General features: G+C 42.4%; 1 protein-coding gene across 14 annotated transcripts in view; it reads left to right on the plus strand.

Moving 5' to 3' along the window:
• The first annotated feature begins 385 nt into the window (after positions 1 to 385).
• Positions 386 to 13,234, plus strand: part of dmxl2 (Dmx-like 2) — a 58,164-nt gene continuing 45,315 nt past the window's right edge. For 7 of the 14 annotated variants that reach the window (XM_079554812.1, XM_079554815.1, XM_079554816.1 and 4 more), the window contains exons 1-4: positions 387 to 819; positions 11,521 to 11,646; positions 12,937 to 13,008; positions 13,130 to 13,205. In XM_079554812.1, the coding sequence (XP_079410938.1) occupies positions 733 to 819; positions 11,521 to 11,646; positions 12,937 to 13,008; positions 13,130 to 13,205 (361 nt within the window). In that variant the 5' untranslated portion in view covers positions 387 to 732. Of the gene's footprint in view, positions 820 to 11,520; positions 11,647 to 12,936; positions 13,009 to 13,129; positions 13,206 to 13,234 lie in introns of all 14 variants that reach the window. The other 7 variants (XM_079554803.1, XM_079554809.1, XM_079554813.1 and 4 more) reach the window with 2 other exon arrangements.

Here is a 13,234-nt window from a genome sequence, read left to right on the forward strand (position 1 = left end):
CGTACAAATCTAGACTATTGGGGGTGATTATTATAGAATAGCCTAAATGACACATTTTCACAAATGTACAAACTAAAATCGGGCCATTGCATTTAAAATCGTGTTATCTTGCAGTAGGTTACCCTGAACCACATTTATGTAGAATGAATGAACTCCGGCATCCATAAACAGGCAAAGGCTACCCTGTCACAGGCGCGCCATGAGCATAACGACCGCTTAAGAACTCTACTCCAGAGCATTTCCCTCATTCTGGGAATAACTCGAGTGAAAAACAACATTTAGTAACTGACTACTGCGTGTCAGGTATCAAAGTTTACCAGCAGCACAACATCGAGGGAAACGCGCGGGGCTGGAGGCGCTGTAGTGTGTGTTTGTCTATGTGGATCCAGTCGTGCCTGGACGCGTCGTGAGCGCGCATGTCAGGTTCGCTCGCTGCGGAGATCCTGCTTCCTCGGCTCTCACGATTAATCGCAGGGATGGTGTTGACAGCGAGAGGCGACGGACGCTCGGTTTTACACGTTTGAATAGATGACACGACCGGCTGAAATTACATTCACACGGGACGAGCAGCGGTCCACCGACAGCCCCCTGTTCGCCGTGGAGGAGAGCCGCCAGGCCGAGGACAGCGTGAACATTACTGATGGAATTCCCACTCGTCGCTAGATGGAGAAACCTAAAGGGTGGACTCGTTATAAATAATTAAAAACCATTTGCTGCTAACATACAATCAAAATGCATCTGCACCAGGTGCTGACCGGGGCTGTGAACCCGGGAGACTGCTGCTACTCGGTGGGGAGCGTGAATGACATTCCGTTCACGGTGAGTTCTTGCTTTATACTCTCTATCTGACCAGGATAACACCCACTGAGGCTGGGACTGAGTAGCTAGCTGGATCCCGGATAGCAGTGCGTTGGCTAGCTGCCTGGCTAACCGCGGCTAACGAGCTAAAGCGCTGGTTGTCCGGGTGATTGTTAGCCAAGCTGCCGCACCGATGGAGCTGCTAGCCCTGCCTCTGCTGGAGCTCCGGTGCCCTTCCTGCCATCGGCTACACGGCTACTACAGAGCTAACGAGTAGCACTGCATCCTGCAAAGCATCCCTCCAAATAATATCCATTACAGTAATGTCCCCCCACACTAAGAGAGTTATCGCTCGTCTCTCAAATGACCTTTAGCTTCATCTTGAAATGCAAGAATGACTGTAAGGGAATCCCTTTGCGCAGCCATAACATTATGGGGGAAATCGCCAAGGGGCACGCTCCGCTCAAAGTAAGCACCGCACTGGATACTCTCACAGTGCAGTGGTCGTGCGTAAAATTGCGCACTTCGCCAGAATGTAAAGGCGGCGTGTCTGTTGGTTGCAGAACTTGCTAAGCTCGCTACCATTTGGCGTTAAATCCTGCTCACGGATCATTAGCCCGCTGTCATCTCAGCATCAGCAGCGCCAGGCATGACGTAGAGAGCCATATATGGATACATGAGCTGGAGGATGGGTGTCACGCTGGAATAAATGGACAAAACTTTACATAATGATGTAGGATGCCGTATTATGGCCAGTAAGGTGCATCTATTTGACACGGACATACTTGCACTGCTGAACAGTTTGAATATTAATGCGCTGTGTCGCTGTCTGTCAAATGTCTAATTGATATGAGACGTAGTGACCTCTGTGACCTGTGCATATTCATGGGCTGACTCAGTGTCCAGAGTCTGGCAGCATCTTGCCTTGTTTTCTGTGTCTCATGTTGACAGAGACAAGCGGCCCGAGCCCCCAGACAAGAGCACATTTACAGTAGAATGTCCAATTCATCTTCAAAGTATTATTGTGTGTGATTCTCAAAGGACATGCTCAAATCTATGTGAGATGCAGTAAAACCGGCATCCTAATAGATTGCTGATGTGTCGGTGACATACTGAAATCTTGCCAAAATAGTCCTTGATGAGTTTATAAAGGCGTTGATTGCAAACAAACCATTCTGTCTCCATAATTCTTGTTCATGTCCTTATTGTTTGTGATATACATACTAGACAAGATTGAAAGCTCCTACATGAGTCCTCCTTATGAATTCCTCTTAATGACCTGCATTGGTAATTAAGATGAATTCATCAGCTATAGACTTAGAGTTTTATTCCTGTCACCCACCCTTTTCTCACTTGAGATCTTAGCTAAATGTGCTACAGTCTTGTGGAGCGCTACATGCTGTGAACACTAAGGAGATGAGTGGCTGCCAATTGTGAGCCGGCTCTGTTTCTGCTGCTGCCTACCACCGAGGTGTTATTGAGAACATATTATGTAATAAGCAACATGATACTGAATGTTTTGTCTTTATTGTTTGTCAATAGCCTTCGACATGGAGTAGAGTCGAAATAAGCTGCATCAGACGATCAGTTGTCTTGCTTTCGAAATAGCAATGGTACATGCCTTCAGTAACAGGGGCGGACTGGGACTGAAAAACAGCCCTGGACTCTGACCAGCCTGGCCCAAATTAGCGTAATTGTGCACTTCTAAAAATACATATTTTAACCTCTTACCACCCGCCTTAACATTAACGAGTGCATTTTAACCTGTTCGGCTTTTTATTATTATTATTTTTTGATTGGCATCATCAGCAAAAAGAACGGGAAAGGTGGTCGTAGAAACAGAAGCAAAATCATTAATATAAATAATAAATAATAAAGGTCCGAAAATTGAACCTTGTGGTGCACCATACTCCACGGAATTCCTTTTAGATTCATGTTTTTTTATACTGGGCGTTTACCCAAATCTAAAAGCTTCTCGACTGGAGATCAACAATGTAACGCCTCATTTGAAAGCTAAGACCTACAAAAGTGACGGAAACTTTTCGTCACGTCGCCACATTTTTGTCGTGTTTTTGTTGTTTTTTTAATCATTTTTTCTATCATTTTTTGTTGTGTTTTTCTCACGTTTTTGTAGGGTTTTTTTGTCCGTGTTTTTCTCATGTTTTTGTTGACTTTTCATCCTCTTTTTCTCGCTATTTTGATGCTTTTCTTTTCAGCTTTTAGATTTGGGTAAAGCTCGGTTGAGGCGGGACCGGTGGCCCTAGAGCCAGTGGCCCTTCTGTGCTCTTCCATAATGGACATATGGCCAGTCCGCCCCTGTTCAGTAATGATAATAGTTTTAACAACATGATGATTTTATGTTGAAAAACTGAAAGTACAAGTACACAGAGCCTTGAAGGGAAGTTGGTCTTTGGTTTTTAGTTACAAGTTAGGTGATTATTACTTTACTGAGCTTCAATTAAATGAAAACTAGCGCTATATTGTCCCCTTTGGTGGTTAGTTGCACACATGTGGCATTCAAAAGACATCCTCTCAGCTGGCAGTGTCGCTCTGAGCTCCTCACTCAGCAACATTTCAGACATTCCTCAAGGTGTTTATCTTTTATTTCCTCATCTTTGCAGGTAGCACAGTTCATCGTCAGGTCATGTGATTAACAGTATCCAAAGTAGTTATAGCCTTTCTGACGCAATGAACCTGCGCTTTAGATAAAAAAAAAAAAGCGTTTTATTGGATCCTTGCCGTTTAATGATCATATCTACATTATGTTTTGCATTCACTCTGAGCCAGAAGTCTTTTCCACAAACTTTCTCTGCTGATAATGATTACTTGCTTTGTTCTAGTATACTGTAGTTGTCATAGCTAGCATTCCATGTAGTATATGCTCCCAATCTTGTTTTCTCAACTATTTCATAGTATTTTGTCTCATGCAGTACTACTCTATTCATAAAGGCTTTAGAGAAACAGTGCCTTTGTTCTCTCAGTGAGTGGGATAACTTAAATGTTGTGCAGATTTCTTTTACGACTATTGTAAGGATTACCTCTTTTTGATTCTGCACTTTTTAGATTGTGGATGAGCTTGTGTTTTCGTTCAGCTCTCTCCTCTGCATTTAACCTATCAATCAATGCTGCTCACGCTCAGACAGCATTTTAGCGGTCAGAAGCCTTTCAAGGATTGATCTCCAGATTTGGTCAAGACTACCTTGCTGGAGAGCCTATTGTGCACGTTTTAGGTTGAAGGATAAAGCTAGTGGCAGGTTACTAGATTCAAGAGTGTGATTATGTGTGATAATCAGAGCGGGTGTCTTCATATTGTCTACAATGGCTTCTGGATCAAAGCTGTTAACTGGCTTTGTATCTAAGGGTCACAGCAGGGGTCAAGAAAGAGGTGACATCTGCTCAGCTCCATAAGACAAACCTCCTAGGGAAGGCAAGCCTTGGCCTTCGTCTGTGGGCTCACCACCGTCAGCCTGGTGTTTCCTCGAGAAGAGCAAGAGGACGTCCTGTCCAATGCTGTTACAGTCAAGCCTAGACCCTTGTAGCTATAGGTCACTGTCATATCTGACATACAATAGCATGCTTATGTGCACCAATAAGCAGCACTGAGGCTATATGGCAATGCTATAGCTTCGGTGAGATGGTGCATATATATATTGCACATTTTGGGAAGGGTTTTTGTATTGAAATGCTGTAGAGCTGCATGAATAAAAAACAAAACGATTTTTTGTTTGATATTTTATGACTGAATTAATAGTTGGAGCTATAAAATTACGATTTCAGTGTTCCTATGGTCTATTACTTCACAGCTCAGTACTAACATTGTTATTGTAACTAGAAATCACAAATGTATTTTTAAGCCAAAAAGGTTTTATATGTGGCCTCATAAAACACGACAGTATAGCGACAGATGGCCTGTTGTCCCTCGTCCAACTCGCCCTGTGCGCAGGACTCAGATGTGATGCCCTCGAGAAATTCAGATTATGGTTTTCAAATCTCATTAGCACAGAAATAATTAAGCCATGTTGGTTAAATTTTGGTGATTACATTTCTGTTTAAACGCGTCCAGGGACAGATTCAGTTGGACCACAGTGAGTTTGTTGAATCTACTGTAGTAAAGGAAGGACATTCAGATGTTTTCTACCAGGTAGGTCACAGTGACAGTTGGTATAACAAAATTACCATAAGAGGATCTGTTTTTAACTATCATTACTTTCTATGGGGCACACAGTGGCCGATTGTGGGTTTAATGCCAGGCCTGGGGTCACGTTGCCCGTGTGGGTTTTGGGTGAATAAGTCACACGATTGTTTCCTTGGGTAAGACACTTCACCTGCCTTACCTTCAGTGCATGTAGGCTGTGGACAAACAATTAGCGATCATTCAGGTACATTGCAGTTTGCAGAATGTCACTGTGAAATGATATGGATGACATCTGCATCATATTCCGTGGCTTTTGTGGAAGGTCACAGTCACAGAAGTGGTTTATCCATATTGAAATTAGTCTTTTGAGGATGTATTTTGAAAGTCTCAAACAGAGCCAAGGAGCTGTTCTCTCTAAACGTCTGATAAAAATAGCCTCGGCTTCAGTCTGGAGATGCTGCATGAATATTTCAGTAATACGCTGTATATGTATTCACTGAAGACAGGCCACTGCTTACAAGTGACATTTTTACAGCAGAGGATTGGTCTGTGTTTTTTAGCAGCGCAATGGCTAAAATATGAAACAGAAATGTGCTTGTGTTTGATGCAATCTCGACAAGTTTTGAATGAAAAAGACAACGTTTTTACCCCTTGCTGCTCTGCGGAGAGGAGCTGAGCAGAGCAATGCTACGGAGCGGAAGGTTCACAGCTTCACGGTTACGTCATGGGAGAAGCTATGTGTGAATGGGAACAAATAGGCATGTATCATCGCACTTCAAATAGAATTGCTGCAGGAAGATTCAAAGTATACTCAAACATCTAACCTCTCACTCCCCGCCTAAACCGAGCACATTTTCTCCAGTTTGGCATTGCCCAAATTTAAAAGCTTCTTGAAGAAAAAGTGTCAAAAAAAAAATGACAACAATGTGATGAAAATGCAACACAAAAGATTAACAAAAAAGTGACAAAAAATGTGACGCAAGGAAAAAAGATCTGTTTCGATCAGTTTTGTAGGTCTTAGCTTTCAAATGAAGCTGTGTTAGGCTCCAGTCGGGAAACTTTTACATTTGGGTAAAACCAAATTGGGGAAAAGTTAAGAGATTAACTAAAAACACAACTCTGATATGTTTATTTTTTCAAGGAGGCGACATAATAAGTCAATTTTACATAACTCCCATGTTTTAACAAAGGTCTAAACAAAGGTGTTGCACTTCAGATCACAGTGAAATGCAAACTCTCATAAGAAGCAGAGAGACTTTAGTTTAATCGTGAAGGAAACACAACAGTGATATAACATTTATATTATGACCTTGGTTAGGGCTGCTCGATTATTGAAAAAATAATACTCACGATTATTTTTGTCATAATTGAAATCACGATTATTCAAACGATTATTTGTTCCCTATAAAAAAAGGTCTTGATTTTATTTATATATTTATTAATTTATTAATAACAAAAAAACTATGCTGAATATTTTCTGTTTTCTGAACAGTCATAAAAGTACAAATCGATTAAGGAGAGGTCTCTGTTTCACACCTGCCCCCTGCTGGCCAGCCCTCACACCTGCGGCAAAAACATGAGCCATGACACGTGAAATGTGAAGGGGGAAATAATCCCAGCGCCATGAAATATGCAAGTCTGCTTTGCAAAAAAAAAATAAAAAATAAAAAAAAGTGGAAAAAATAAATAAAATAATCGAAATTGTAATCGAATTTCGATTAATTGCACAGCCCTAACCTTGGTTTTAAGAAACGTACAATCTGATTTTATCTCCCCCTACGGCGCCCACCCTTTATTAATTTGCCACGACGACGCAGCCCCTCATCGGCAGTGACCCAGTTAGCTACCTGTACTAAAAATACCTGACGGGGACTTAATATCATTTTACAATACGCCGCTCCAGTATTAGACGTCTGTCCTGGATTCGTGTGTGCTTCGGTGAAAGGGGAACCTCGCATCTTCACACAGCAGCAAACTAACCATGCATGATGCACTACCTCGGCCACTGCCTGTGTTTTTTAAGGAAAGGTACAGGCATGAAAAGCACCTCCCGAGTTAGATGTGCAGCGCTTCAGATGTGTGATGATCTAAAAATAGCAAACCTGGAAATGATGTCGCTGGAAGAGAGGGAGAGAGAGTGATTGAGGAAGAGAGATGAGGGAGCGTTGGCCTCTCAGCGGTACACTCAGGATATTAGCTCATATTGTTCAATGACTGTGCTTGACAGGATGGGGCTCTTGTCAATCTCGCTTATATATTTTTCATTACAGCCCACAACGTACTAACACATTACACACTCTCACACATGTCTTTTGATAATTGAGCATAATGGAGGAAAGTTGTCATCGGCTACATGCTGTTTGTGTTTTAAGCCTTTGATTATTTGGTGAGACAATATCCATCCCACAACTGCACAACATCATGAAATCTCTGAGGTCTTCCATGTGATGCAGGCTGATTTTTGTTCAAACGGAATGAAATATTGCAGTGTAATCGCGTTTTAATCCAATCCGACTTTCTTTGTATCGCACATTCTAACAAGTCTGTTTCCTTTTAAACAAAAAAAGAAGTTGATATTTGTGCGTATTTGACCTTGTAGTGACCCAGCAGCTGCATGAATGGTTAGCATGGCACCTTTACTTTTGATCGTGGTGCTCTTAAAAGATCCAGGATCAATTGTTTTGTAGGTTTTCTGGTCTGTCAGCAGTGAAAACCTTCCAAGCATTTGATCCTAGAGCGTCCTAAAGACCACTGTGATGGAAAGTAAAGGCTCATACAGCCGCTGGGTCACTACAAGGTCAAATACGCACAAATATGAACTTTTATTTTCCACATAAAAAGTTGCATAATGCACCTTTAAGTGCCAAGCAAAAAAATAAAGAGAAAGTGCTTCATTCTGCTTCTGCATTCCTCTATAAAACTGAGCAGTTTGCTTTACTTTTACAATATATTACAAAATACAAAATAAACAAAGAAGAATGACTGAGCGGGCAAATGACAGTTGTAATTTGTGGGAATTCGTAGAGCAGTTTTGGTCATATTATGTTCTAAACTAATTCATTTTCACCCTTGTTCTGAATTTGTTTGGAATTTAGTCGTGTTTTGAAATGGGTCAATGAAATATCGCATTATCACTGGCAACATTGAAGACAGTTTTCAAATATTTCTTCTCATAGTGTGCAGGCCGAGAGTTTGCCAATAAACCCTCGCTTTTAAATGGCCAAGAACAGAATGTATTGTCTGTTTGGTTTAGCGTTTAACCTCCTCCTTTAGTGTCTATATTTTTTTTTTTTATGAGACCAAAGTACAAAGCTTCCTTAGAAATCTGTGAAAACGCTTCTCCACACACACGTGAAAAGACTTGTACTTTCGATATGAGTAAAAATAACCGTCTCTTTTTCTTTTTCTTCCCGCCCGGCTGCTGACTCAGAGCCAAAGCCAGCCCAAACATGACAAATGCAGCAGCACATTGGAGCAGCTGTGGTCTAACACGCCTGCATGATTACATTAGACACAGGACTTATGGCCGCGTAGACTCCCCTAGATCTACATTTACGATCCACACAACTGCAAGTGCCTTAGTTTGCGTACAAATGTTCACATAGGGATAAAGCTTTTGCGGATCTTCTTTTTTTTTTTTGAGGAAATTGCCAGCTACAGTGAAATAGGACTAAATCGGTTGCACATATTTTTGCATAGCATGAATTCCTCACTTGGTTTTCATTCATTTGTAGAAGATAAAGCTGAAAGTGCCTGGTGTAGTAGCCCTGTTGTAAATGCACAATGCCCTCAGGAGAAGTCGCAGTGCTTTGTCATGGCTGAGGTGTTATTGGGGTAATGTTTACTAAAGGCAGCAGCTGATGTCTGGAGTGAGCAGTTCAGATGACACAGAGAGGAAAGGTGGACAGCGCCCTGTAAGTCAGCACATTCACAAACCTCACTGCAAACTGCAGACTTTTTCTCCGGCTGTGGGAGGAGGCAATCACTGGCATCATTTTTCCATGAATTGCCATGTTAGAATAATAATTAAATTTGAAAACCATTGCTGCATCTTAACGGTGAAAAAAAAGCCATTGAGACTAGGCGTGGGCCACATCGTATCGCATATCGTTATCGCGATATAATGTTTGTATCGTTGTAAATTTTGATATCGCTGTGTCACGATATAATTTATGTTTCGCCCTGCTCCATCAGAGCAGCATAAACACTGACAGTGTCAGACAAAGGATCAGGTGCTCAAAAGTAAAATGAAATGGAGGATGTAAAAAGCTTGAGTAGATCATATTTGTGAGGAAACTAGTCTGGTGCTAAATAAAACAAAAACAAATGAAATATCTTTGCATTAATCTTCAGAATAGGCGTAAGGCTGGAATTTTGAAGTTATTTGCCCGTTGTCAATTATGCTGTCAAATATATTGTATATCGTGATATTTCTTTCGTATACCGTGGTAGAGATTTTAGGCCATATCGCCCTGCCCTAATTGAGACGAGAAGATTTAGCAACAAATCTATGGCAGAATGTAATAATGTCATGTTGCAGCTCTTTCCACCCGGTTTATGATTATTCAATCATTTATTCGGCCTATTCACACAATACAAAAACTGACACGAAGTTCAATTCCATCTATGTCAACACAAGATATAATCTAGACTATTTAATCAAAAACCTAACATTAGCATGATTGTTGTCAGTTGAAAGAAAATGTGGCCGTAAAATGAATATGGCAGGTTTGAGGACCTAATCCCTAACAAATAATCTGCTTCAACAGGATTTTCTGTTTGGAGAAAAACGGCCTGAATCACACATTTTATAGGCCACTGCACTCCAGCTGAAATTTTGACATCATCCAGTCACGTGAATAGAATTTCTTTGCAATAAACTACAGTTTCAAAGGGTGAAAAAGCCTCAGACTTTGACCATTTTCTGAATCTGTCCATCCTCAAAGCAACATTATTATCAAGTGAACTATTCCTTCTGAATGCTCCACTGGTTAGTCAGGAGTCTCCGTTCTCAAAAAGTTTGAATACCGCTGCGCTAGTGTGATAACATAAATACTTCCTCGTCTTCCAGCACAGGCTGTAGATTTCCCCTTTTTTTTTATCCGTCTCTGACCTAGAGTGAGTGTGGAATATGCCGCTGTGACCCCTGTTCCTCCTGTGTGCTCCCGTGATGAAGCATGGCCCCTGTTTCAGTGAAGGAGGAGCAGCGCCGTCGTCCTCCTCCTCGGGCCCGTGACGGTGACCGCTCTTAATTCCAGCCGTAATGCGCACAACCAAGTGCTGCAGTCACAGCGAAGCACCATCTTGAGTCTCCCCCCACAGCTTTACATTATTTTATTTTGCCATATTCATCTGGCTGCGCTGTTCATTGTCACCTGGATATTTGTTCAGTCGAGATGTGTTGTCGTTTTCTATTTGTGACATAGTGTTGTTTCATGTTCAGTGCTTTGTCCCTTGATCAGCCTCGACATGTGAATCAAATGTGTGTTAAAGCGAGTCAAATGTAGCCTCTCATTAGAAGCAGATCGTATATTGATTGCTTTTCAACCTGACACTCCTTTTCTCACTAATTCCATTGTAAATAGTGTGGTGGATGATTGTAAATCTCATATGGCGCTCATGTTTGGGAGCTCTCCATAGCGGCTGTATTTGAGAGTGACGTTGCCCCGCTGTGTGCCCTGGCCTCAGCCTCTTCTTCTGTTCTCCTGAATAATGAAACGCAGACACTCGGCTTGGAGGCCAGCTCTGTGCCTCAGTCGCCTCTGCACTGCTGCTGTTTACACACCTGACCACCAGCAAACAGCCGATCTTTGCGTACGTCCAAACACGGGGCGCCCAGCGATTGATCTGTGTGTAACTATACATGAGAGCTGATTGGATTGATTGATTATCACATAGAAAATGTATTTAAAAATGTTACCAAACAGTCTGAAGGAGATTATTGCATTTTATGTGACCTTTGATGTAGTTGCTCTTTGTACATGATCAAAGAGCAGGTTTTTGAGGCACTTCCTCTTCTGAATAAACTGACGTTGATCGACTAAACTCTCCTGTTCTCTTGGTGAACAATAGAACATGGAAGTTTATTGTTCACACAAAAACTGTAGACGCCACAATGTGTTCAATATTTTCACCTTTGACCGAGCAGTTGTTCCTCGTGTCTTTTGTTTACTTTTACACGTTTTTGCCCTTTGTGAATCTATGAATGGACTTTGCTTCACCTCCATCGTGTTCAACTTCCAACATTTGATCCTGAACCCCCAGACTCTACACTATCACTCATTCTCATCACATTACCACTGCAAACACACAGAGACATTATCTAGAAGTTATCCATTATCTATTATCTAGAAATACTGGTTAGACGGGGGATATACGGTTGCCTTTTCGGGGCGCTCAATCTGCTTTTGTCAGTATCAGCCCAAAGGTTACACCCCTGTGGTCCAGTCAAACTGATGTGAGCTGCGGAAAAGGGCAACGGTGGTTTTGAAAGACCGTCAGAACATGACAGTTTGTATTCATTAGTATACGGCGATAGCTACACCCCCCCTCACTACTCACCCCGTTGCCCCTCCCTCTGTTGGCAGGCCTACGGCTCGGGCTGCGACGTGGTGATCTTGGCCAGCGACTTCGAGTGCGTGCAGATCATCCCCGGGGCCCAGAACGGGAACATCCAGGTGGGCTGCGTGGAGTGCTCCCACCAGCTCGGACGGGTAAGTCTCCACCTCACCCAAACCCCCTCTGAGACTATAGAACTCAGTGCGCCTGCTGCTGCTCTGCGCCGGTGCGCCGTCCCAGGAGATTGTCAGTCAGTCTGCTCGATGGAGGAATACACAGCGAGACAGTAGTTGTAGTTTGGAGTTACAGGCTAAAAATGGGAACTAAAAAATGTGCTTTCCTAATTTAGTTCCAATTCTGTGTTGATGTTTTTTAAGGTCATTTAGTAAAATCTCTCAGCTGCTGCCCAACCGTGTTCCTAGCTCTCACAGACAATTCTTCTTCTTCTTAAAATATCACTACCCTAGTCCACTTTTAGATCTTCTTTTAGCTTCAAAAACGTTATTTTTAGTAGTACTTGAGAACCACCAAGTGAGATTCTGGGCTGCAGCGAACAGTAACTACAGCGAAATGGAGGAGGCTGGAGCCGAGTGAGATTTTGTGAAACAGCAGAGGAAGGGTTAATAGACAGATGGATAGAAGAGGAGCAGGGGAACGCTGAACTTGTGAAGTAAGGCTTGAAAAAGGATTGAAAGAAGACAATAATATTACTAAATACCCCGAACTAAGATGTAAAGAATGAATGGACGATGTGTGAATGAGTAGAACACAGAAGTCGAGGGGATAGAGAGCAGGGAGAAGGAAAAGCAAAGAGAGCAGACGGATGAACAAAGGGTAAGAGATGAAAAAAATGGCATTATTTCAATACAGCACGCACCAAAACGCTTATATTATGACTAAAACTGAACTTTTTTTATGATATCAAGGGGTTCTTTTTTAGACTGTGCGCTGCCCTTGTGGCATGAATGCTAAATAATGCCGAGTTGGAGAAATGAAGAGACAGTGAGAGCGAGTGAGGAGCTGAGAAAGAATAATCTAGACAACAAATACACAAAGCAGACACAAGACGCAGTGAAAGGACCGCAGGAGCTTTGCAGAATCATCAAACAACAACAAGGAAGGATGGACCAGGGGAAGTAAACTAAAGAAGTGAGTGGAGAGAAATCAATAATAAAAACAGAGAAACAAAGTCTCCCCAAAATGAATTATAGGATGAAGGAAATAGAAGCGAGATAAGCGAGTAGGAAAGACGGATGGAGTGATTAAGGGAATAGATGATGAAAGATGGAGCAGCTCAGTGGAGTAGTCCGTCTCCTCTCACTCTAATCTCTCTCCCCCTCTTCTGAACGCCCCTTCTCCCCTCCTCTCTCCTCCGTTCCTCCCCGCGGCCTGAGTGAGTGCTGCTGATGGGGTGAGTAATGTTGTGACGATGTCTTTATTTTTAGATCGCGGCCTCTTACGGAAACACGGTGTGCATTTTCGAGCCTCTCTCCACCAACCCAAACAAACGCCACAAGGTAGACTCCACAAACGTTTCATTTTTAAGAAAAATCCCCCAAAAAATGTGTCTGGGATTAATGGGAGTGTGCCAATAACCAAGCATGGTGTGTGTGTTGCTCTCCTGTGACTAACTTGCAGCTTAACTATCAGTGGCAAAAGACAGGACAGTTCTTCCTCGATGCCATCACCTACAACCTGGCCTGGGACCCGCAAGGTACGACCGCTGTGTGTCTCTGTTCCCCT

Source organism: Gobius niger, assembly GCF_951799975.1.
Source record: "Gobius niger genome assembly, chromosome: 4".
Classification (NCBI taxonomy): Eukaryota; Metazoa; Chordata; class Actinopteri; order Gobiiformes; family Gobiidae; genus Gobius; species Gobius niger.